The 24,069-nt window shown below is 54.8% G+C and overlaps 1 protein-coding gene across 1 annotated transcript in view; it reads left to right on the plus strand.

Annotated features, from left to right (window-relative positions):
* The window catches only part of KIAA1755 (KIAA1755 ortholog), a 40,303-nt gene extending 17,079 nt beyond the window's left edge, over positions 1–23,224 (plus strand). Inside the window, exons 5-14 of the mRNA XM_073880277.1 lie at positions 5,309–5,432; positions 7,888–7,981; positions 8,836–8,922; positions 10,212–10,328; positions 12,062–12,160; positions 13,089–13,237; positions 15,294–15,432; positions 16,870–16,992; positions 17,647–17,856; positions 21,703–23,224. Coding sequence (XP_073736378.1) covers positions 5,309–5,432; positions 7,888–7,981; positions 8,836–8,922; positions 10,212–10,328; positions 12,062–12,160; positions 13,089–13,237; positions 15,294–15,432; positions 16,870–16,992; positions 17,647–17,856; positions 21,703–22,389 — 1,829 coding nt within the window. The 3' untranslated portion in view covers positions 22,390–23,224. The remainder of the gene's footprint in view (positions 1–5,308; positions 5,433–7,887; positions 7,982–8,835; positions 8,923–10,211; positions 10,329–12,061; positions 12,161–13,088; positions 13,238–15,293; positions 15,433–16,869; positions 16,993–17,646; positions 17,857–21,702) is intronic.
* The last annotated feature ends 845 nt before the right edge of the window (positions 23,225–24,069 follow it).

Here is a 24,069-nt window from a genome sequence, read left to right on the forward strand (position 1 = left end):
CTGGAGGTGGAGGGGAGGGTGTTGGGGTGGGGGCAGGAATGGGGGGAGGGTCTCTGAGCATCCTGATGCTTGGTGGGTATGGAAGAGACAGGGAAGGTCCCGGAGGCTTGTATTCTGGACCAAGACTCCCTGGGATTCAGGCTCTTCATCTTTCCAGTAAAGACGTTGGATAATATGAAAGCAATTTCTAGATATCCATCCATCCATCCATCCATCCATCCACCCTACTTTCAGTGAAGCATGCAGGGTGGGTGTCTTAGGTCAGTTCCCTAGAAGCAGTGCCTAAGACAGGGATCCTTGGGAAAGTGATTTGTTGAAGGCTGCTCTCAGGAGAAGGGGAGCGAGGGAAGCAGGGCAGGGCAGGGGAGGAGCTGAGCAAGGACATGGCCTGACCCCATGAGGGTCTGGAGCATGAATTACACCACAGAGCTGGTTCCATTTTAAGATGTAGGGGGCTGGTCTTTTGCATGCTTGGGTCTGTTGGTCATCAACCTAGGGATGGAGATGCAAGGTGAGCCTGTGATCCGGGTCAGTTGAGGACAATTCTCCAGAGAAAGGGATATCTGTGAGCCAATACAGCCAACAGTCAACAGCCTCTGGGGGATGGGTATTCTAGCCCAAAGTGATCTGAGTGGGGTGTTACCAGCATCCAACAGAGAGGGTGTTACTTCTTCTGTTGAATATTTATTCATCTTTGCAATAAATATTTCTTTAATATCTGCTTCGTACAGCCAGCCCCTGGGCTTAGCCCTGAGGATTCAGTGAGGAACAAGTCTGATGTGTGCTCTGCTCTCAAAAAGTCCATATTCTCGTGGTAGAGAAAATTCAACAGGTTATTACAATCCAGGGTAAACAAGTTGCAACTGTGGAGGACAGAACCCTGGCCCAGGCTTGGGCTGGAGGAGAGGTCAGGGAGGAAGGAGGAAGCAATAGAAAGCTCAGTCCTAGAGCATGACTAGGTGTTATCCAGGTGAAGGGGGTGGGGAACAGTGTTCCCGACAGAGGGAACAGGATGTGCAAATGTCTAGAGGCAAGAGAGACCACAGGGCTTTCTGCAACCTACTGTCTTGAAATTCTGTTTTACTTCACAGACTTTGGCATCTCTGCAGGACCCTGGACAGTGCTCTGTCTTTTTGTAACTCCTAGGGGGCATTGTCCGACCTCCTCCGGGTCATCTTTGTTGAAACTCATGCTGTTTTTGCCCATATTAATTGTACACAAAGGGCCTCACAATCCCTTCAGGGCTGTCATGTTCCAAGCGCTCAGATTTTGTCCATCAAAGGGCCCTGTTCTGGGAGGCAGGAGATCATTCTAATTTCAGTGTTATCGGCTTCCTGTGTGACCTCAGGGGAGTCACTTGCCCTCTCAGAGCCTTGTGTAAGAGGAAAGGAAGCAGATAGGACTTGGCTCACAATACTCTTGTTGTGATTTGTGGACTTGCAACATACGCTGGTGGGTCCCGGGTGCCTGGAGCAGTGTGTCTGGTGCATAGTAGGTGCTCAAAAAGCATTTTTTTGAATGAATGAATATTCTCCATGTAGGGGCTCTTTCCATTTCTTCCCTTGACCGCCTTGTCTTCAGTGATCTTGTCCTCATCTCCCACGGCTTCTCCCACCACGGCCACCCCCAGGATCACATTACCCTGCCCCTCTTCCCTGCTCACCCACCAGCCCAACTTTAATAATCTTTCGGTCCCCTAGACCCTGAACCTATTGGTCCAACCACCTTCTCTTCATCCCTCCCCACGCTTCATCATGTCCTCACTTCTTCCCAGCTCCGCTCCTGCTCACCTATTCAGACATCCCTCCAGCAAGATTCTCCTCTCTCTTGGACCATTCCCACCGGCCTAAGACATGCTGGCATCTTGCCCATCTGTCTTCACACCTTTTTCTGACTGCCTGAAGCTAGGAAAGGTGTTCGGCTTTTAAGGATCACAAGATTAGATTAGATTAGGCCACCTGCATAATCCAGGCTAATCTTCCAACTAGAGGTCCTGCTTTAATCACATGGGCAAAGTCCCTTTGCCTGGTAAGCCGGCATCCGCATAGGCTCTCAATTAGGGGACGTGGGCATCTTTGGAGCCATAACTCTGCTTACTGCAGGCACCAAGCCTTCAGAGAGGGCTTCTCAGGCTTTGCATGGAGAAATCCCGAACGCAGAAGAAAATGAACAGGGCCCCAGGGGTTGAGACCTCACCCCGAGCTCTCGATTGCTCTGCACATATCTTTGAAATGCTTTTTGTCTTTGAAATTTCTATCCATTTTGTATTCTACTTAAGAATACAGTCATATTTGTTTCAATATAAGAAAAAATGCTCTCAATGCCTTGCCAGTTACATCGCTTACCGTCCCCCCCCCCCCATATTGGGAGTAAATAATGCTGCAGAAAGGTGCGACAGGTTTTTGGTGGCTTTTGGTACTCACGACCTCCCGACTGGCTGTCCCTATTTCCACCGGAGACTCAGAACCCAGTGCACACAGCGCAGCTCTGAGCCAGGGCTCCGAGGCACTAATGTATTCCCGGCTCCAGCTGTCAGACGAGGGAGGCATCTGGGGCAGAAGGGCCTCCCAGCAGAAGGCAAATCAGGTGGACAGCTGCCCATCGCTCCAGTGGACTCAGCCAGCTAACTCTGGTTGTGTGCAAGCCCTGTTCCAGGCGGTGCTGGGTGCGGAACCAGACACACGAACCGATAGCCATGTTCCACTGTGGAATGTTCTGAGTACCGGGACCCTCTGCTACTCGGAGTGTGGTCTGGGGACCAACTCTATTGGTATCACCTTGGGGCTAGGGAGAGATGCGGACTCTCAGGCTTGATTAGCATCAGAATCTGCATTCTAGCAGGATCCTCAGGAGCATGGAAGTTTGAGAGGCGCGACTATAATAATCCATGCGTTCATCAGTCAAGACATTGATTACCTGTTCCAATTCTGCGCTGAGTGTTGGGATACAATGAGTTTGAGCCTGTGTACCCTCAGTCTTGCAGGATCGAATAAAGGCCTACATTTGCTGTAGGGGGCTGGGGTGGGAGAAGGGCTTCTAAGGAGGGTAGGGAGGAGGTCTTCTTGGAGGATGTGGCATCCAAACTGGGCTTGGAAAGATGAGGAGGGTTTTGCCAGACAAAGACAGGAGGGGAGGGAATCCCTGGCAGAAGAAGCAGCATGAACAAACGTGGGGAGGTGAGGAAGGGTCAGGCTAGTTTAGGCAACGACAGATGACCCATCCTGGCTGGGCCATAGGTGACAAAGGGTGACATAGTATATTAGTTGTAGATGGTCATCTGATCTTCACGTGGTCTTCTCTCTGTGTGTCTGTGTCCACGTTTCCTCTTCTCACAGGGACACACGTCGTATTGGATTAGAGTCCACCCCAGTGACCTCATTTTAATCGAATCACCTCTTTGAAGACCCTATCTCTAAATACAGTTACATTCTGAGTTCTCGGGAATTAGGACTTCAACAAATGAAAGGGGGGTGGGAGGTGTGGGGAAGGCATAATACAGCTCATGGCACAAAGTGAATGAAATGAGCCCGCAAGAGTGTGCAGCCTCTGGGGAGACCTGAGTGCCAAGTCGAGAAGCTTGCACTTTTTCCTGGAGGCCATGGGGAGCCATGGAGTATTTAGAATAGGGGAGTAGCGCCCCCAGAGCCTCTGCTGAGCTCCAGTCATGGGTCTACAGGGACGGGAGCTCATCTTTCCGTATGGTCAAGGGCCAGATCAAGCACTGGCCCCTCCGTGGCGGGCAGGTTAGGGACCTGGCGCTATGTGAGACTGGAAAGCCGCTTCCCCTCACGGGGCCTCAGTTTCCTTATCAATAAAATGGGCCCGGGGACATGATGCAGCCTTGCCTGACCAGATGGCCCCAGTGGCTGTGAGAGGATTTCAGGGAGACATGGACAGACATCTCCGACTTTGCAGGTTATGTCATTTTCTCACATTTAATCATTTCACGTTTTTTGACTTTCTCTTATAAAAAATTTCTAACATACAAAAAAGCAGAGACTGTAGTATAATGAACACCCACATACCCATTATTCAGATTTAATAAGTTTTAACATTTTGGCGTAAATGAAAGATCGTCATATTTTGCCCCTAAATACTTCAGCATGCCTCTCTCAGCTCTAAGGATATTTTCCCTAATAACTGCAGTACCGTTAGCCCATCTAACAAAACTAAATATAATTTCTACTACTTTTCAACACCCAGTTCATATTCAAGTTTTCCCATATTGTCCCCAACAAAATGCTTTTCCTTTTGAAATTTTCAAGGAAAAAAAAATCAAACCCATGGTATCAAGAGGATATAGAGTTAGATACACACACACAGATAGACATCTTTTTAAATTTTTAAATTATGTCAAATTTGCAAACCTGTGTGAAAGAAAGAATGGTCCAGAGGTCTGCACCCCTGTGTAAGATAGCCCCTGTGAAGGTAGTTAAGTTCGTCTCCAAGACTTCCTGAGCCGTGAAGGGTCTTACGCACTTACACACTGTAGAGGGGCGTGCCCACTGCAGGATGGTGCTGCGTGAGGTGACTCTGGAGGGCAGGGCTCCGAGCCCAGGGTGTGAGACAGGTCCAGTTTCCAGAGGCCTGAGCCTCTTTCCCCCGCTGCGTCCTTTCCCCTCGACACAGTGCAGTCGGGCTGTGCTGACTCCCTGGGCCTCGGACTCTCAACCCCTGTGGGGACAGTGGGTCACACCGCCCTGATTCCTGGAACAGGAAACAGTTTGTGGAGAACCCACGGGTAAAAGTCGGCAAGAATAAAGTGTGAGCTGGTGGCCCTGGGCCGGGGGCAGAGCCGAGGACAGAGCCAAGGACAGAGGTGATGATCCGTGTAACAATGGCTGTCACCGAGCCCGTGGCTCGGTGTGTTTCTCAGGAGCTTCTCATTTAGTCCTCGAAATGACCTAAGAAGCTCCGCATTTTATTCTCCCCATTTAACAGATGAGGAAGCAGGCTCAGAGGCACACTGACTAGCCCAAGGACACACAGTGAGCGGGTGCCGAGCCGACACTTGAACCCATCTCTGTGCCTCCAAAGTCTAGTCCCTGAGCTGTGCCTCCCAGAGTGTCCTGTGCAGAGGGGAGTCTGGAGGGAGGTGAGGATGCCTCTCCAGGGAGGACGAATTCAGGGATGGCCTTCTGAGGAAGTGGCTTTTGAGCTGGGTCTTCAGGGCTGACTCAATTCAGGGTTCACAGGGGAGGAGAAAAAGGGCATCCGAGGTGGAGGGACCTGGAGGCCACAGAGGAGGTTCCCGGAGAGAGGGCTCCACCGAAGTTCTCACTGCTCACATGTGTCCTCTCTCCTCCAGGGGGTCGGGACAGGGCAGGGAGGCCCCTGCTCCTGGTGTCAACCACCGAGGGGGCCTGGGAGGCACCGTGGTGCACAGCATCAGAGGTCACCAAGCTGCTGTCCTGCCTGTGCACTGTCCCCAGGTAAGGGGCTGGGCCAGTTGGCCACTCTGTCCCCCTTCGACTTCTTGGCCCAGAGCCCAGGTCCAGGCGCTGAATGGAGAGACACCGTGTCCTTCCACCCAGTCGTCTGTTCCTGGAGCCAGTCCGAAGCCAAATGCTGGGGGGAAAGCAGGACAGACTTAGTCCCTGCCATCAGGGGGTTCCCAGATTGGGGGGGGGGCGTGATGGATGGTGTGTAAGGAGCGAAGCATGCACAAGCAACTCTCAGGAGCATGAGGATGGTGAAGAAAACAGGGGGATGATGTAGACCAGTGGTTCACAACTCGAGCGTACATCAGAATCACCTGGAGAGCTGTTAAAGCAGATCACTGGGCCCCACCACAAGTTTCTCATTCGGTAGATTTTGGGCCTAAGAATTTACATTTCTCACAAGTGTTCTGGTGACAACGATGCTGCTGGGCTAGGGACACATTGTGAGAACCACTGTTGTGGAGTGGGAAGGGTGGGGGACTGATTTCAATTGGGAAATCAGGGAAGGCATCCCGGAGGAGGTGATAATTGAGCTGGCATTTGAATTATAAATATTTGTTGAATAAATGAAGGGGAAATGAGTGAATAAATGAATGGATGAGTAAGAGAGTGAAAGAAAGAATTAGTCTGTGAGTAATGGGTGATCCAGGCTGATTTCTAACACCTCCACTCCCCCACCTGTGTGACGTCATGTTGGACTGGCTGGGGAAAGGTACCTTTCCTCAGAGTTCTGGCCCCCAGCCAGGAGGGTCTCAGAGATGGTATCTGCTCAGGACTGTGGCTATAGACCCCAACCCATCCTAGAGGTTGTGTGGCTAGGGGTAGGGAGTGGAGGGACTGATGGAACCCTTTGGAACCTTCCCCTTGTGCTCTACCCCATGGGAGCCATCACCGCCACTTGGGGCCATTGAGATTCTTCTTCCTCATCTCCAAGGTGGTGTGGCTTTTCTGGCCTGAGGGGGAGATGGGACCCCCTTTTCTGAGAAGTGGCCAGTGTGGTAGACTGAGTCCTGGAATCCCACCAACTTGCTGTGTGATGTCGGGGCAGTAACCTCCCCCTCTGAGTCTCACTTGAAAAAAAGGGACGACCAAGTGGACTCTGATAACCACTGTAAACCGTGGAGTCCTGGCCCCAGCTTCACACTAGGCCATGTTAGAGACTCAGATGCTCCTCACATTGGGGCCTGCCCTCCAGGGGCCTCCAGGCTGGCGGCCAGGCCGGTGTGGAAGCAAACCGTTCTCCCAGGATGAACAGCCAGAGGCTGGTAAGGTGTGGGTCATGAGGTCTGAGACATGGCATCACCTCCAAGAGCCTCTTCTCACTGTCTGCCATGTCGCTGTTCTGTGCCTCAGTTTCCCTTTCTAGAGTCATGACAAAAGCAGACATTTACATTCCTCTTGCCCTGCACAGTCACTGAGTGCCTTACACTAATGAATTTGTCAGTCCTCACCACAGCCAGTCCCATGGGGCCAGCACTGTTATTATCCCCATTTACAGCTGCAAGATGAAACAACTTGCCCAGGTACCCAGATACTATACCACAACTCTGCCTCCACACTGGCCGCCTCCGTTTTCCCTATGAACTGGCTGGGCTTAAAGCTTGAAGGCCTGGGGTTGGGGGGGTTATTTTCCTAACCTGCCTGATCATCAGGATGGCCAAGGGCACTTGGAACCACACAGACTCCCTGCCTGACCCTGTACCTGCTCAGGGGATGGGGCAGGGCTGGGGGTGAGGAACCGATTATTTTAGCAAGTCCTGACAACTGGGCCAGTCTGGGAAATCCTAAGGTGATCACTGAAAAGTACAGCACGAACCGGTGAGGGTGTTCCGGCTGTGAGTAACAAATTCCAGTTCAAAATGTCTTAACTGATAAGGAAATCCATCTTTCTTGGTCTCTGCTTTCCAGCTCTTAGGAAGAACCTCGTAAAACAGAGCCTGTCTTACCCAGAAGTCCCCCAGCACACGCCCCCTCACTTCTCATTGGACAGAAATATGTCATGTGACCCCTCTTAAAGCAATCACTGGCCAGAGGAATTGGCTCGCGGCTGTTGGCCTCAGCCAATCAGAGACCAGCCCCTGGGGGCTTGTTAGAGGAGGGCATGGGATTCCTGAAAACACGAGAGAGTTCTGCCCACAGGGAAGGGATGGTTTGAATGCTGGACGACTCACCCAGGGCAGCTGGGACAGTGGCTTTTAGGGTGTGAGAGAGGGCTGTGTGAGGTACTGTGGGAACACCAAAGAGGAAGCAATGGACTCTGCCTGGAGAGAGATCATGGAGGGCTTCCTGGAGTGGGGTGGGCATTGGCAATTGGTCTTGTAGGATGAAGAGTTCACCAATAAATCAAGGCTTCTGGCAGCCAGTTTACCTCCCCTTCCCCTAGGTCCTTCCCCCTAGAAAGCCCGGTCCATCCAGCAAGACTGCCAACTCTGTTTACCACCCACAGGCCTGAAGATAAAACCAAGGGACTGGCGGTTGTGATTGATGCCAGGAAACAGCCCCCACACCCTGGTCTGGTCAGTGCCCTGCAGGCCACCCAGGTGAGTGGGAGGTGGACAGCCTCAGCCTAGCGAGTCTTGGGAGCTCCAGGGGACTTGTGGTGTTCATGGAGCCCCGGGGGGCTCAGAGCTGGGACCAGGAACCCCAGGCAGGCACACTCTTAATTACAGGTACAGAAATCCCAGCCCAAAGAGACCTGAAGAGAGAGGGAGTTCATTGGTTCATTTGACTTGACAATTTGGAAATTACATCCAACTTCAAGTACGGCTTGATTCAACGGCTCAAATATCACCAAGACCTAGTTCCTGTCTCTCCATTTCTGGCCGGGTTCTCCTAGGAGGGCACTATTTTCAGCCAGACTCCCTGCCTTGGTGGTGGTCTGGCTCCCAACAGCTCTCACTTCCCATGGTCTTTAATTTAAGTCCAGTAGGTAAGAGTGAGAGATTCTCTGCCCAGAGATCCCAGGGACTCTCCTTTTGTCTCCTTCGCTCAGGTGTCCATCCCCCAACCAATTCTGTGGCCAGGGGAATGCGCACACTGATCGGCTTAGACTTGGATCCCCTGAGCCTCACGAGCCCAGAATGCCGGAGGAAGAGGTGCCTAAGTAGCTGGGTTAGGCAGCACAGGAAGTGGAAGGCTGGCGTATGCTTACCTTATGGTCTGATCTCCTCCTCTTCCTTCTCCTCCTCACTTTATAATGGGGAAACTGAGGCCCAGTGGGGACGGGTCATCGAGGAAGTTTGGACCCGCTGCTTTATTGACTGTCAATGATTCACCCTCCAAACATACCACCTATGTGTCCCCAGCCGCGCCCCCCCCCCAGTTTGCCTGAATCTTAGCAGGGGGCTCGGTAAAGGTCCAGGCAGAGCACCTCTGAAGTGGTTCTCTCTGACAGGCTCTGGCCCCAGCCTCCATCCGTGCTGTGCTCTACCTGGGGGACAAGGAGGCCGCTCTCCAGCTGGAGACACTACCTGACATCCAGGTGAGGGGGAGGCTGAGCTGAGCTGGGGTGCAGAATCCAGCAGCTAGGGGCCACCCTGAAATAACCTAGTGGAGGTCAACAAGTTCAAGGCCGGGTGCTGCAGCTCCCCTGCCTCTGTGGCAGGTGCTCTCAAACAGCACAGTTCTCTATCTCTGGTGATGCTCCTGGCACATGACTGAGAGTTGCAATGGCCTGAAACCTATTTAAAAAGCTTCATCTCCTCGACCCCTCCCTCCCTCTTTTCAGATGGGGAAACTGAGGCCCAAGACCACGTGGCAAGCTAGAGGCATAGCGCGGCCTCGATCTTCCTGCCTTCCCCTCCCTTGGGCCTCTCAGCATCTCGGGCTCAGATACCGAGATGATTTGGGGCTTTGCAGGAAAGAACCCTGCCATTTTCTTTAATTAGCGCCATGTATTACAATCAGGAGTGTGGGCACCCTGCCTTCTGCCCTGCTTCAGGAAGTGATTTTAAAGGACTCCTTCCTCCTCCTCCTCGTTGGTAAAGGGGCACATTGTGAGCCAGAGATGTGCATTTCGTGCTTTTATGTACCAGTGAATCCCTTGAGGACCTTGTCAAAGTGCAGGTTCTAATGAAGCAGTTCTGGATGGGGCCTGGGATTTGGCACCTCTAAAAAGCTCCTAGGCGGTGCTGAGGCTGCTGGTCCTTGGACCACACTTTGAGTACCAAGGAGAACAGATGGGTCCAAAAAAATCGAATCCACCCCGATCCCTAGCTTAGGTATCTGGAGCTGGGCCTGGCATAAACTTCCAACTTCACCACCCAGGAGAAGCAGCCGCTTCATCCCTCCTCCATGTCTTAGAGGATACTGTCAGGATTGAGTGACCTTTTTCATCAGCCCCGAGAAGGAGACAGCACCTTGGGGGGTCCTCAGAGGACAGTACAAAGATTACAAAGAAGTTACAGGAAAAGGGTGGGCTTCACTCAGTTTGTGTGATTGCCTGGAGAGTTGTGCCAGGAAAGAGCCTGGCTTAGAGGGAGCCAATGCTGGGATTGATAGTGATGTCTGCCTTGGGCACAGGCTAAGGGGGGCGGGGGCATGATGAGTGCTGTTATTTGCCATTCCTTAGCCAGGGTCTCATTCTGAATGTTGATTTGTCAGACTTTCCAGAGAAGATCCTCGGCCCAGAAAGCAACTCTTAAAGCCAGGGCCAGCCTTGTGTGTGGCGGGCGGAGTGGTGGTGGGGCAGGGATCTGGCAAGGCCCTTCTCAAACATATGTCCCCACCCCGAGTGCCCTGGTCCTCCTGACTGGCTTCTTTCCTCTGCAGGTAGAGGTGGTGACCTCAGTGAAGGCTCTCAGCCACCACGTGGACCCCAGCCAGCTGCCGCCGGCCCTGGAAGGCCTCCTCCCCTACTGCCACAGCGAGTGGGTGCAATTCTTTCAGGTGCCCGCCGTCACAGCCTCTACCCCACACCCTGGCTCCTCTTCCTCCCTTCACGCTCCTGCCTCAGGGATCCAGCAACCCTGTCAGGTTCAAAAGCAGACATTCAACAAGCATTTATAATGAGGGTGCAGGGTGCGGTTAGTAAGAGCTCAGGCTCTGGGCCCAGACTGCCTGGGTTCCAAAGCCCGCTCTGCTGTGTGACCTTGGGTAAGTTACCTATCCTCTCTGAGCCCTTTTCCTTGAATACAAAATGGGGGGGGGGCGGTAATGATAGTACTTCCTGAGGGGGCGGTTGTGAGGATTAATTGAGTTAATGTGGGCAAAGAGCTTAGAAGAGTGGCTGGCGCATGCCAAGAGCTGTGTCTGGGTCAACCGAAAAGAAATGGACCGACATTTGTTCTGTGGGCCCGCACAACTCAGGAGCTCGGGGGCTGGCGGGGCAGCAGACGCGTTCCCTCCCGAGAGAAGAAGGAGATCAGGAAACCGCCCGTGCTGGGCTCCTTGCCCGCGTGATCTCAGCCTCTCCTCAGCACGACTCCAGAGGGGGCATTTCATGCCCAGTTTAACATATGAGGACACAGGACGGCGGGGGGCGGGGGGTACTTGCACAACAGCACACAGAAGATTCCAGCTTAAATGGCACAGAAACCAGTGCCCATAAATGCTGCCCTCGACTTTCCCTAGACCAGGGCTGCTCATCCTCGGCACGGTTCACCTTTGGGACTGGATAATTCTTTTGGGGTGGGGGGCTCTCTTGTGCATTGTAGCACGATTGGCACCATCCCTGGCCACTACCCACTCTGACAGGAGCACCTCACCAATTATGACAACCAAAAACATCTCCAGACATTGCTTAATGTCCCCTGGGGGACAGAATCACCCCTCAGTGAGAACCACGGGCCTCCACTAACAGTCTAACGCAGCGGGTGGTTTGCTTATTTGTTTGGTGACTGGGTGCTCTCCTATGGAACCTGTGCCTGTTTGTGAAGAGGCAGTGTGTTAAAAAATTAAAAGGCTACTAAAGGGTATATATATATATTGAGCGATCTCCTTTCCTATTCATCCCACAGGCCCCCAATTCCTCTCTGATGAATCTCGTGGCCTTTGAACTATATTTTCACTTTAAAACCATCCCTTGAAGCGAAATCTAACCTATAGACCCAGAATATAAAACTAATGATGATGGTGGCTAATACACTAAGTGCCTCGTGCACGTGAACCCATTTCATCCTCCCGCAAGCCTATAAGGTAGGAACTACTGTGATCCCATTTTATGGAGGAGGACGCAGAGGCGCAGAGAGGTTAGGCAACTTGCCCAGGGTCTCACAGCTAGTCAGTGGTGGAGTTGGGCTGAAGTGGGACCCAGCAGAGGATGTCCCCTAGCTCCGCCCTCCCACATCTGCTCCTTCCCCTTCCCCAGGGGATACCTTGGGTCTACTTTTCTCTCCTTCTCTCATTCCCAGCATCAGTGGTTCTCAAAGTGTGAACTGCATCAGCAACACCTGGGAACTTGTTAGAGACGCACATTCTCAGGCCCCACCCCAAAAGAATTAAACCAGGAACTCAGGAGTGGGGCTCAGCAGTCTGGATTTTAACCAGCACTCTAGGTGATTCTGATGCAGCTCAAGTTTGAGAAACACTGCCTGATGCCCGCCCTGGGTCCTCCTGGCGTGGGCAGGCACTCTCCTCGCTGGCCCAGGCTGACACCCCCACTCTGGTCTTCCATCATGCAGAAGTTGGACCCTTTCCTTGCTGACCTCCGCCGGGCCTCCTCCTTTCTAAAGTCTTCCATCAGGCAATTTGAGAAGAGCGACCCCCCTGGAGGGGTGCAGGTGAGCCAGGTGCATGGGGTGGGGAAGCCTACTGCACCCCGGGATTCCATGAACCAAGGGCTCAGTGAAGGGGACAGCCAGGGTGGGTCTTCGTTCATTGGACTAGTATCTGTAGGTCACTCACTATGTGTCACGCCCTGGAGACCCCAGCCTGGGGCAAACCGACTCGTCCCCACCCTCGGAGGGTTTAGTGGGTGCAGTGGTAGAGGCAGTCCTTTAAAAAGTAAACAAAGAAATGGATATGTAGCTACAAATTATGCCAAATGCCACAAAAGTCAGATCGAGAACAAGAGGGAAAGAGGGACGGGCTCCCTAAAGAGATGAGTATTTAAGTTGACGCCTGAGGATGACGATGGGGAGGAGCCGACGATGGGAATAGGAGGGGGACTGCTCTGGGTGGAGGGCAAATACGTGCCAAGGTGCTGAGGTGGGATTGCTCTGGTATGTTCAAGAGCAGGGAGGCCGATGTAGAACAGAGTGGTGGGAGTGGGGTAGGAGAAGAAGAGAACAACTGGAGGATCTTCTAATCCCGCGGAGGCTGGATCAAGGAGTTGGGCTGGGATTGGACTCTAAACTGGCAGGGAAGCCCCGGGAGAGTTTTGAGCAGCGGGATGAACACCTTGGCACGTTGACACTTCCAGCTGCCATGCGGAGAACAGACTGCAGGGGGAGCCAGAGAGCAGCAGGGAGAGCCGTGAACAGGCTGGGCTGAGGGTCCTGGAGAATGATGGCGCTTGGACCAGTGAGGTTGCCATGGCGACAGGAGGAAGCGTGGCTTGAGATGTTTCAGAGATAGAAAGGAGAGACTTTCTGCAGGACCTTGAATGCCAAACTGGGGGAATCAGGCATGATCTGGGTGTGGGGAGCCCTGGAAGGCTGTAGACCCAGAGTGGGGATTGAGCCTCAGGCTACCTCCCTGCACTGACAGGAGGCCTCCAGGTGTCTCAGCAAGTCCAAGGAGCTGATGGAGGCCGTGCTGAGGGACCCAGGCCTGCTGGGCCTCCAGCGGGAAGGGGGAGCCACTCTGGCCAGGCTGCGGCAGGAAGCTGGTAGGCTGGACTTCAACCCCGACGTCAGGTAGGAATGGTCAGGCTTTTCCTTCCCCACCTTTGTTCCCTGGCCCTGGGGGCTTGGAGCTGGGGACCCACAAGGTGGGTCTAGGATGGCATTTGCAGGGCCCCTATCCTGGGCTGAGGCTTTGGTAAGGTCCCCATCCCTTCTCTGCTGCCCCTCCTTCAGCCCTGGCCATCTTCAGCCCAAGGTAGGTATCTGAGAACAGCCCCTGCTCGTGTCTGGTCACCTTCAAGCACTTTCTCTGACTTTCTAAGACACTGGGCTGAGTCTCTTCAAGGGCGCACCTCATTTATTCCTCAAAAGAACCTTGTGAGGGCCACATCGTCCTCATTTGGCCGATGGGTGACTGAAGCTCAGGGAAATGCTCTAAAAGCCAAGACATCCAAGCAGCAAGCCCTGCACCACTCTGCCTTCCCTGGTGGGCTCCTCAGCCTGGGGGAGGGAACCTTATGCTGTGTCAGTGGCCTCAGAGCCACAAAACAACAAATATGTATTCCTGGAAAGGATCGGTTTGCTTAAATTTAGGGGTGGGGGGTGCAAATCAGTAATTAAATCAGTTATTGGAGATATTTTATCTCCATTAGAACAAACACAATTAACAAAGTTTACACAAGCTTCCAAGAATAATTTGTTTATTTAACCAACACCTAAATAGCACTTGGTATGACCACAGCCTAGTTCTAAGGGCTCTGCAAATATTAATTTGTTTAATTCCCACAAGGTGGAGTCTAGCATTATCCTCATTTTACAACAGAGGGGCCTGAGGCCCAGAGAGGTTGAGTGACTTTCCCAGGATCACACAGCTGAGCTGTGGTGGGGTCAAGACTTGAACCGAGGCAGCCTGGCCCAGAATCTTGAACACGTCCCCCTGAGCTGCAGCACAGAGAGATTCACGCTGATGCAGGGCCTGGGGCTGGGCGTGGAGCCGTCTCCCTGCCCCTCACAGGGCCTGGGGGGGCTGGCACTGTCTTTCCCAGCCTGACCCGGCCTCCCTCGCTGGCCCCTCGGCTCCTCTGTCCACCTCGGGCCTCTCCAGACTGTTGTCCCCCAGCAGCTCCACCAGGGGGCGCTGTGGTCCCACATGAGCCGCTGTGCTGTTGGTTCTGCCAGTAGGACCCCGCAGCTGCCGCCTGCCCACCCCTTCCTCCCTCTGTCCCCCCAGGCAGGCTGGCATTTTCCATCCTGAGCACCATCGGCCCTGGGCCCTCACCCCTTCCTGGAAGGGCAGTGATCTGTGGGAAGCTGCAGTCAGATGAGGAGGCCCAGAACAAGGAAAGCAGGCTTTCCTTCCATCGCATTTTTTCCCTTTTCCTTCCGAAGTTAAGACCCTGTAGGGCAGAGGACGGTGGGGTGGGATTTGAGGGGTGTTCCTCCCTCCGCTGCAGTGTTACCATGCCTGAATCCCATCTGCGCCCCTTCACTTATGTCTTACTGGCTTTGACAGTTTTAAAAAATTATATGCAAGCAGCTGTACCCCAGGTTTCAGTTCAGAATGCCATGCGTGAGAGTCAGTTCCTCTCTCTGGACCTCAGTTTTCCCTTCTATAAAATGGAGGCTTGGGGTACAAGGGTGTGTTACAGCCACTCACCATCCATCATTACAATAGAAATAATAAGTGCTAACAAACACTGTGCTGGGCACTGCGTTAAGAGTTTTGAGTCTGTGAGAGCTGGGGCTCAGCCCTTGCTGCCCCCGTGGAACTAAGAAGCTTTAGAAAGCACTGATGTCCAGGCTGCACTCAGAGTCTGACTCAGTTGGCTTAGGATGGGCGTGGAGATTTGAACCCAGATCCGTCCAACTCACTTCCAGGGAAGGGGAGGGTCATTTGGTTTCCTGCTGTGTCCTCTGGTCTTCCCAGTCTCCTGGAGGGCCAGTCTGAGGTCCAGAGAGGTATAGGGACCTGCCCAAGGTCACACAGCAAGTCAGCAGCTGGAATCCCCAGGCCGGACAGAATTGGTGGGGACTCCGGGGGCGGGGGGCGGTGTGGCTATGCTGGGCAGGAGTACTGGGGGGGGGGAGGAATATCTGGGGCCCTCTTTCCCCTTCTTCCATCTCCCAGGAGCCATCTGGCCGAAGCTGTCGCCTTGTACGGCCTCGTGGATGAGCAGCTGCATGTCCTGGTCACTGCATCTAACCACCTCCTGGGGAGGTTAGAGCTCCGCATCCGCCTGGGCCGCCTGGAAGCTGGCATCCACCAGGTGAAGGGGGAGGCTGGCCTCTCGGCAGGGAAGGCCCCGCGCCAGGCCCAGCCGCAGCCAGGCACTCCGCTCTGGTGTAAGGACACAAGGCTGGCCATTCTCCAAGGGCCAGGCAGGCATCCCGTGACATGGCACGTGACATGGCGGTCCACAGGTGCTGAACGGGTGAAGCCCTACTCACCCCGCCAAGCCCTGGGCCAGAGCCTCTGCATCTACCATGATTTTCCAACTTATCACTTGCCAGTGATGCGGGAAGATGCCGGGATTTCTCCCACTCATCGATGAGGACACTGAGGCGGGGAGACATGACATCACCTGCCTGTGGTCACGCACCTGGGGATCCTGGAACCCCCACCTGGCATCGTTCCTCGGACTGCCGGTGCCTCAAGCCGGTGCGTCCCTCCAGGCCGGGGCCGTGGAGCGCACAGACAGCGTGGGCTCTAATCCTGGCTCCAGCACTGACTGTGACCCTACGCAGGTTATTTCACTGTTCACTGCCTCAGTTTCCCCATCTGTTCAGTGGGGAATAATATTAGTGCCTGCCACGCTGGGCTTTTTGAGGATAAAGTGAGTGGATACATACTCTTGAAGGCATCCCAGAATAAGAGGACTTCTGTTCATGGGTTCGAGAGCCGTTGTAACCCCTCTGTCCCTTGCGCTTCCTCATGTCTACCCCCATTTTGCCCCTGAATAAGTTGAGGCCCAGAAAGGGGCAGTGACTTGCCCAGTTGACACAGTGAGTTCATAGCACCTTACTTCATAGCACCCATGCACCTTACCCTATAGAAGACAGCTTTTCCTCCAGCACTGTTTGCACACCCCTGGGGATGGGGAGCTCATTACTCTCAAGGCTGCCTCTTTTATGATTGGTGGCAGCAAGTGGTTAGAGTAAGCTGAAATTTGCCACCCTGTTCAGACAAGTGTGCACAGAAGGCCTACTTCGTTCATGGTACTGGCCAGGCCAGATGCCCCCTGGGGTCCCTCTTGGGGAGTCCTCTCCCCTTCAGGTATTTGTTTTTATTTAATTTATTTGAGAGAGAGAGAGAGAGAGAGAGAGAGTGAGAGAGAGAAAGAGAAGGAGGAGGGGGAGGGGCAGAAGAGGGAGAAGCAGGTTCCCCACCGAGCAGGGAGCCCGATATGGGGCTCGATCCCGGGACTCTGGGATCATGACCTGAGCCGAAGGTAGACGCTTACCCGACTGAGCCAGCCAGGTGCCCCTCCCCTTCAGGTTTTTGAAGAACATGACAATGCACCCACCCTCCCCAAGCTGTCCCTCCTCCCCAGAACTGGGAAGGTCTCAGTCTAGGCCAATGGGCACAGCCCAGCCACTGAGTAACTGAGGAGGAGAAGATCCCCACCTCCAAGGGAGTTGGGGAACCGGCTAAGAGACATCCCCCCAGACACCCCTCAGGTCCAAACCTCCCTCCCCTGCCCTAGGTCAGCAACTGGATGGAGCAGGAGGGGAGCTTGTGCCTGCAAGTGCTGAGCCTCAAAGACAGAAGCTTGGAGACTGTGGAGAAGGCCCATGCGGACTTTGAGGACTTCTTCGTTCAGGCTGCAGTGCGTCCCTAAGACTGAGGGGCAGGACCGGGGCACATGGAGAAGGCAGTGGAGGAGGGGGGCATGGCTGGGGCAAAGGTGTGGAGGTAGGAGAGTGCAAGGAAACTTCCAGAGACAGTGAGAAGACCAGCTGAGATCACAAAGGGTTCAGCTTAGATGCTGTCTCCTCCAGGAAGCCTTCCTGGACCACCATGTCCAAAAAAGACCTATCTCAGAATCCCTGGAAGATTTCATAAAATGCAGATTCCTGGGTCCCACCCGAGACCATTCAGTCAGCCTCAGAGGTCAGGGGCAACGAATTTGTATCCTTGATGTACTGGACCCTAGAACATGGGTGATTCAGCCCCTTTCAGTCCTCAGGGAGCTCCCAGGCCAGTGGGGGCTGGGGGTGGCAGACAAACAGGGAGACAAACAGAAGAGGAGACATGTGGGGGCACACAGCAGGAGCCCCTAACCCCTACCCCGGGTCAGGTGACCCTAAGCAGAGTTCCAGTGAGCTGCTGAGGCAGAGGCCTGGCCCCCATTCTGTAGATGAGGCAACAGAGGTCTGGCAAGTCTCACAGCTAAGCAGTGGGGCAGCGGAGGTTCCTGACCTCTGGCCGGGGCCTCGGCTAGGATGGGAGCTGAGCAGCGCCCCCTGCTCTCCCCGCTCAGGCCCAGTACCGCCGCGGCCTGGAGCTGTCCAAGCAGGCCGCTCAGCTGGGAGGGACCAGCGAGGCAGGAGGAGCAGAGTCCCGGGAACTGGCAGCCTTCGCCTCCACCCAGCGGGCCTTCCAGGCTAAGCTGACCCACTTCTACATGGCGGCTGAGCGGCAGCGCACAGATCTGGAGACACTACTCCACCTGCACCACTTCTGCAAGAAGGTGAGCCCTGGGGCCCCCTGCACAGGCCCCTCCCTGCCCGCTCCAGTTGGGATGTGGAGCGGGGGGCAGGAATCAGCCCACACACAGCACTAGGCTCTTTGCGTGATTCATTCTGTAGTCCTGCAGGGTGGGAGGAAAGCATTACCTGCATTTTCTAGGAGAGAAGCAAGGTTTGAGAGGATAGGCTACCCCCCAAAAGCAGTCCTGGCTGATCTCTGACCCCAGCTTGTCCCACTATGCCCGGCAGCCCCCCAGCGACCTGAACATCAGCTCTCAAAGGACACTCAGAAATCACCTGCTTCTTAAACGCTGGGATCAGGGAAGGGCTGCCATTTAGCCAGCGTCACACAGCAAGCCCATGGCACCATTCTAGTGCTCTTTCCCATGCCTCACCTTGCCCTGCACAGATGGCAGGAGCTGGGGAAGGGGGGGTCGTTGGAGGAGGTGGGCCCAGAGGCTTCTCTGAGCACCCTCAGAGCAGAGGCCTCGGTCCTTGCCAGGAACCCAGAGTTTGGCCAAGAGCAGAGAAGAGAGGGTAGGGCTCCCCTGGGGCATGGGAGTGGGGCAGTGCTGGGGCAGGAGGCAAGACGAACTCCTTTGCTTTGTATCCATCATCTCTTGGCAATCCAGTGTAGCAAGGTTGAGTGGTCCCACTTGCCAGATGAGCAAACTGAGGCCCTAAGAGGGAAAGGGCCTTGCCCAAGGCCACGCAGCTGCAGAAGAGAAGGGCTGGAATTTGAACACAGATGCACTCATGATGCTCTGTGTTCTTCTCCAAACCTGGGAGAGCAGGTGGTAACAGATTCCCCTGTTCAATCAGGTGTGGTGGTGATGATGATGATGATGATGATATGATTATCATGAGATGAGCCCACATTAGTGATTGTGGACTCCATGCCAGACACTCCTATAAGTGCTTCACAAACTTGCTTGACTTGATCTCATCATCTCTGTTTTTTTTTTTTAATTTATTTTTTTTTTTAAGTAGGCTCTATGCCCAATGTGGGGTTCGAACTCACAACCTGGAGATCAGGTCACGCGCTCTACTGACTGAGCCAGCGAGGTGCCCCTAATTTCACCACATCTTTATGAGGGAGGGGTGCCAACACTGTTTCCATTCTGTGGATGAGTAAACGGAGGCCCAAAGAGGGAAGGGTCTCGCTCATGGTTCCCCAGAGGGCCGGTGGCCAAGCAGGATTTGACTTAAGACCCCCCTCCCCCAAATCCATTTAGTCAAATCTCTCATTTTTCTGATAGGGACTGAGGCTTAGGAGGACAAGGAGCCGCCCGGACAAGCTGTACCCCAGATGGGAAAAGAACCCCAGCTGTGGCCCAGGCCCAGTGCCCTGACTCACCCCCTCGCACTCGCCGCCAAGGCCAGAGTGTGGGAAGGACCTGACCCCAGCCTCCCAGCTGTCAGGCTGCCTCAGCACACAGGAGAGGGAGAACACAGGATGCTTTGGAGGGCAGCAAGAGGGACTCTGGTCAAGGCCTGCCTGGGGCGCCGGGAGGACAGGCCACTCTCTGTCTCTGCGGGGCAGCTGGCAAGGGATGTGGACAGTGGCAGCGGAGGGGCCCCCACTCCCAGCTGACAGTAGAGAGCCGGGCAGTGGCAGAATCTGAGGCTTAGAGCCAGGGGCAGCTCCTGTCTGCTCAGGCCGTGTGCCCGCAGTGACGGTCTTCACTGCTCCGGGCCTCAGCTCCTCGTCAGTTGTAACGATCATAATAGTAATCATAACCAGTGCTTCTGTAGTTCTTATTATGTGGCAGGCCCCGTTCATCATTCACATGTCATTTTATTGACACACCAGCCCTCTGAGGCAGGTGCTATTATTATGCCCATTTTATGTACGAGGAAACACAGAGAGGTCAAGGAACTCATCCAGGAGCTGAGATTCAAACCCAGGTCCCTCTGGCTCTGGTGCCAGCCTTGCTGGGTAGTGAGAGTAGGAAATGAAATGTAAGTAACCCCCCACCCCCACCCCGGGGCTTTACTCAAAGTTGGTGTTATGATTATCGACACCAATGTGATCATCATTAGGAGCGGTAGGAGCGGTGGTAGTGCCTCATGGGTTAAGGGCATCTGGCAGCTTCTCTCCCTTGCTTACTAATTTTAGCCCATTTCGGCCCTGTAAAGCAAACTCACTGCGGCTCTGCGCCTTCGCACTTGCTGGTCCCTCAGTTGGGAAGGCTCTTCCTCGAGACCGGCTGGTTTCTTGTCTTCAGTGCTCAGCTCACGTGTCCCCGCCTGGCCGCCTGGCCCCCCACCCCTCTGGTCACCCTGTGTGTCTCACTTCATGGTGCTCATTGTGATCTGAAATTATCCTGTGGCTTCATCACCTGCTGTCAGTCACCCGGGAGGCGAGCCCCGGGACCGTGTCCTCATCCCTCCCCGGTGCCGGGCGCAGAGTCGGCCCCCATAGCAGCCAAGTAGCTGGAGGGACAGTGAGGAGTGAGGCGGAGGAAGGAAGACTGGGCGGGGGGCGGGGGGCAGGGGGCGCGGCATGTGGGAAGATAGAGCTCCCCCCGTCCCGCAGGCCTGGAGATCCTACAGGAGGAGGTGGGAGGAGGTGGGAGCCTCACCTGGAATCCCACTGGGGTCATCTCGCTATTTGACCTGGGCAGGCCCCCACTCCTCTCCAGCCCTGAATCTTAATCCACACAACCTAGGGTTGGGTAGGATGATTGTTGAGGTGCTCCCCATCCCTATCCAGCTCAGCCTAGAAGATGGAGTCCCAGACAGACGGACAGACAGACAGGACAGCCCTGGGCTGGGCTCAGCCCCAGGCCCGAGAGCGTGCGTCTGGCAGCTTGGGCACTAAATAATAATAAAACAATTGTGCCACTAACCGAGATTTATGGAGCCCTTTCTCAGCCATGAGCTCTGTGTGCTTCCGCGAATATGAAGCCATTTATCTAAAGACAAGTTCCCTTAATCCGCGGAAAGATGGTTTCCTTGGAGAAAACGGTTCTCCAATCCCCACAGCTAACAGCTCGCCATCGGCTTCTAAATTAATGGAGAGAAAGATTATGTTTTTCACGAGCTGCTGGGAACGAGTTGGCTCCTTTGCAGCCTGCAGACATTTTGTGGGTGAAGAAGACAGGCAGAATCCCAAAATGGGGCAGAGGCCCAGCTGAGTGAGGGGGCCCCCAGGCCTGGGTCAGCTGGTGGTCTCCCTGGGGACTGTGTGTGCACCGCCCCGGCTGGACCAGTTTCTCCTGTGCGAGGAGGTGCTTAGAAGATACTCGCTCAAAGGCTAGACACACCTGAGTTCAAATCCCAGCTCCCCCCCCCCCCCCCCCGCCACTTGCCGCGTGACCTGGGGCAAGTGATTTCATGTGTCTCAGCCTTGGTTTCCTCCTCTGTAAAATGGGCTGCTGGTACTGTTCAGTGTGATCATACATGAGATGCACAGAGCCTGGCAAACAGTCGGTGCTCAATAAACGTCTCTTAGACGCCTCCCTCCGTGCCACTCATAAGGGGTGAAGACAATTGTCACCACAATCCAAGAACCCGAATGATCATCTAGTACATCCTCACCTTTTTGAGAAGGAAAAACAGCCCCGGCGAAGGGTTAAGTCTTTGCTGGCCCCCAGGTCTAGGGGACCAAGCCTGAGGATCCGAAGGGTGCTGGGGACCGTTGCTGATGGCAGGTGTGTTTACCTGAGGGAAGAGAGGGGACCATTGTCCTTCACTGGAGGAGGCCAGGACATCGACTGGGCGCTTCTTATGAATTCAACCCAGCAATGCTCACTCTCTGCTTGGAGAGGCGCATCCCTGTCCTCGCAGAGCGCCACAGTCCCGCTCCTAGCCTGAGCCCCACCTCCCTGTCTTGTCGCCCCCAGATGACCTGGTTTCACATGGACTGTCAGGACCTGATGAGGCAGCTCAGGCTGGGCAAGGCCCAGAGGGCCAGCCCTGGGGACCAGCGTCGCCTCCACCGCTACCTGCAGCGACTGGCGTCTGAGTTCCCTGCAGAGAAGCTCACTGCCATGGGGCTACAGGTGGCCTCGCTGAGCCAGGAAGGCCTGGGCCAGGACCTGTGGGAGGAGGCCCAGCTGAGACACAAGGAGATCCAGACCTTCCTGAAGAAGGCCCTGGCCCACTGCCCATGCCCAGCGGGGCCCACAGCCCGCTCAGCAGCCCCGGAGCTAAAAAGGGTAGCTGCCAGGGGCCAGGGTCTGAATGGAGATGTCACTTCCAAAGAAAGGCGGGGCCTGCCCCTCCAGGACTCACGGGGCCTGGATCGTTCGCCAAATCCCTGTTGGCCTCGTGCCCCCAGAGAGGGGCAGAACAGAAATTTGCAGGCAGGACTTCTGCCCCCGGAAGCTGGCCAGGCCATAGAGGCTGATGAAGGCAAAGGCCCCCATGAGCCATTTCCCTTTCCAGCCCCTGAGTGCTTCCTTGACCCCCTCTTCTCCTGGCAGGGACTCCCGAGTCAGACCCCCCATCCCACTGGGGGCAGCTTCTCCTCAGACTCACAGACGTCTCTGGAGGACTCACCCCAGATAAGTCCCCCTGCATCCCTCTAGCTAGGACCCCCACCAATGGCGCCGGGCTCCAGGGGTTGGCTGGGGAGGGGCCCAGCAACAGGAGGGAGCTGGGGAGCCCTGGCTAATCTCATCTGGACTTGGCTCCTGAGCACTCACTGTATGTTTGGCCCATGTAGGAGAAAGCAAGAACCTGAACCTGCTCCCAGCTCCTGAAAACTCTAGGAAGACCTGACTCACAATCAGAATAGTGAGTGCGGAGGGCAAGGCAGGATACGGTGGAGCCTGGGACTGACTCCACAGCCCCTGTGTCCCATCGTGGAGAGAGTTGTTGGGACAGACCCTTCCAGAGGGCTCAGTCTTAGACAAGCCAGACTCCCACCTGGAGTCCAGGGGTGCCTAAGCTTCCCCTTGGGGCCCACGGGGCATAGTTGCCATGAGTGGGGGGATTCGGGAGTGGCTTCTTATCTGTGACAAGGATTCCGGTTCCTGTTTATTTGGCCATGATTTCAGGAACCACTGGCGGAGGAGCAGGGAGGTGAGTGTGGGAAGGGAATAAAGGGTGTGTGGTCAAGTAAATCAACGCATGCTGTTTATTCTCTGGGCCTGCCTCCGGCAAAGAGAGTCATCTGCTGGAAGGCAGTTGGAGCACCCAGAAGGAGTAAGGGCAGGGAATACACTCTCTCTCAACGGCTCCTCCCACTGACAAGGCAATCAGTCTCACACGCCAGGAACCCCATGGGGTCCCGTCCCCTCCGGGCACTCCAGAGAGAACGCTCTGCCCCTCTGCTATTCGGTCTTCTTCTCTCCCTGCACATCTCAGACTCTGTGAACTTCCTCCCTCCACCCCAGGTCCCCACCTCTCTTTAGGCATAGCTTCTGGTGCCCAGCGTCTTAGGGTTCTGCTGGTGGTTAGGGTTGGGTGGGAGTGGGGAGCCACATCCCCATCCCCATCCAGCAGGCGGACGGGCTGGGACGGCCTTGACACCTCCGATCTCAGAGTGAAGCGGGAGAGCGAGGTTCTTGTCTCACAGAGCCGAAGAATGAATCTTGTGGGCAAGTGGGAGGGAGGAAAACGATAGTTTTATGAGGCAAGGGTACAGAAGAAGCGCTCAGGAGCGAGAGGGGCGCCGACGGGGCTGCCAACGTGGGCCTCCACTGACAGTGTTTTAGCCAGCGGCCTGGATAAAGCCTGCGGCCTCGTCATTCTTGTGATGTCTTGATTTGCGTAAGGACTGGTGATAACATCTTCAGTGGCTTCTTTGGGGTCTGGTTATTCTTTGTTGGTCACAATGTGACTGTCATAAAAAGATTCCCCACTTCTGACGCCCGGGGCAGGGTGGTCTGGTTTTTTTCCCCTTATTTCTGGTTTTGTTAGGCCTCAGCACTTCTGGGATTTCTGTGAGCCTGATCACGTAGCTCCCTGCCTATCTCTCTGTACCTAGCCCCACCTGTTCCTTCCAGAGTATCTACAAGACAGCCAGCCTTTCCCATCGCCCAGAGTGACGCTGGCTAGCGCCTCCCCTGATGGTCATTATGCGGGGAAAGTGTGAGTCCCTGTCTCTGCCTAGGATGCATTAACCAGGTGGCCTCTGGCCGCCTGGCCCTGGAATTTTCCTGGCTCCAGGCAGAGGGTGGGGCACTCAGCTTAACTCTGGAAAGAGAGGGAGGTGGGACTGGAGAGTGCCTAGGAGGACGAGGCTAGGTTTTTGGGAGACAGCT

The sequence above is a fragment of the Callorhinus ursinus genome, unplaced genomic scaffold (genome assembly GCF_003265705.2).
Source record: "Callorhinus ursinus isolate GAN/ISIS: 27379988/994484 unplaced genomic scaffold, GSC_fseal_2.0 scaffold38, whole genome shotgun sequence".
Lineage (NCBI taxonomy): Eukaryota > Metazoa > Chordata > Mammalia > Carnivora > Otariidae > Callorhinus > Callorhinus ursinus.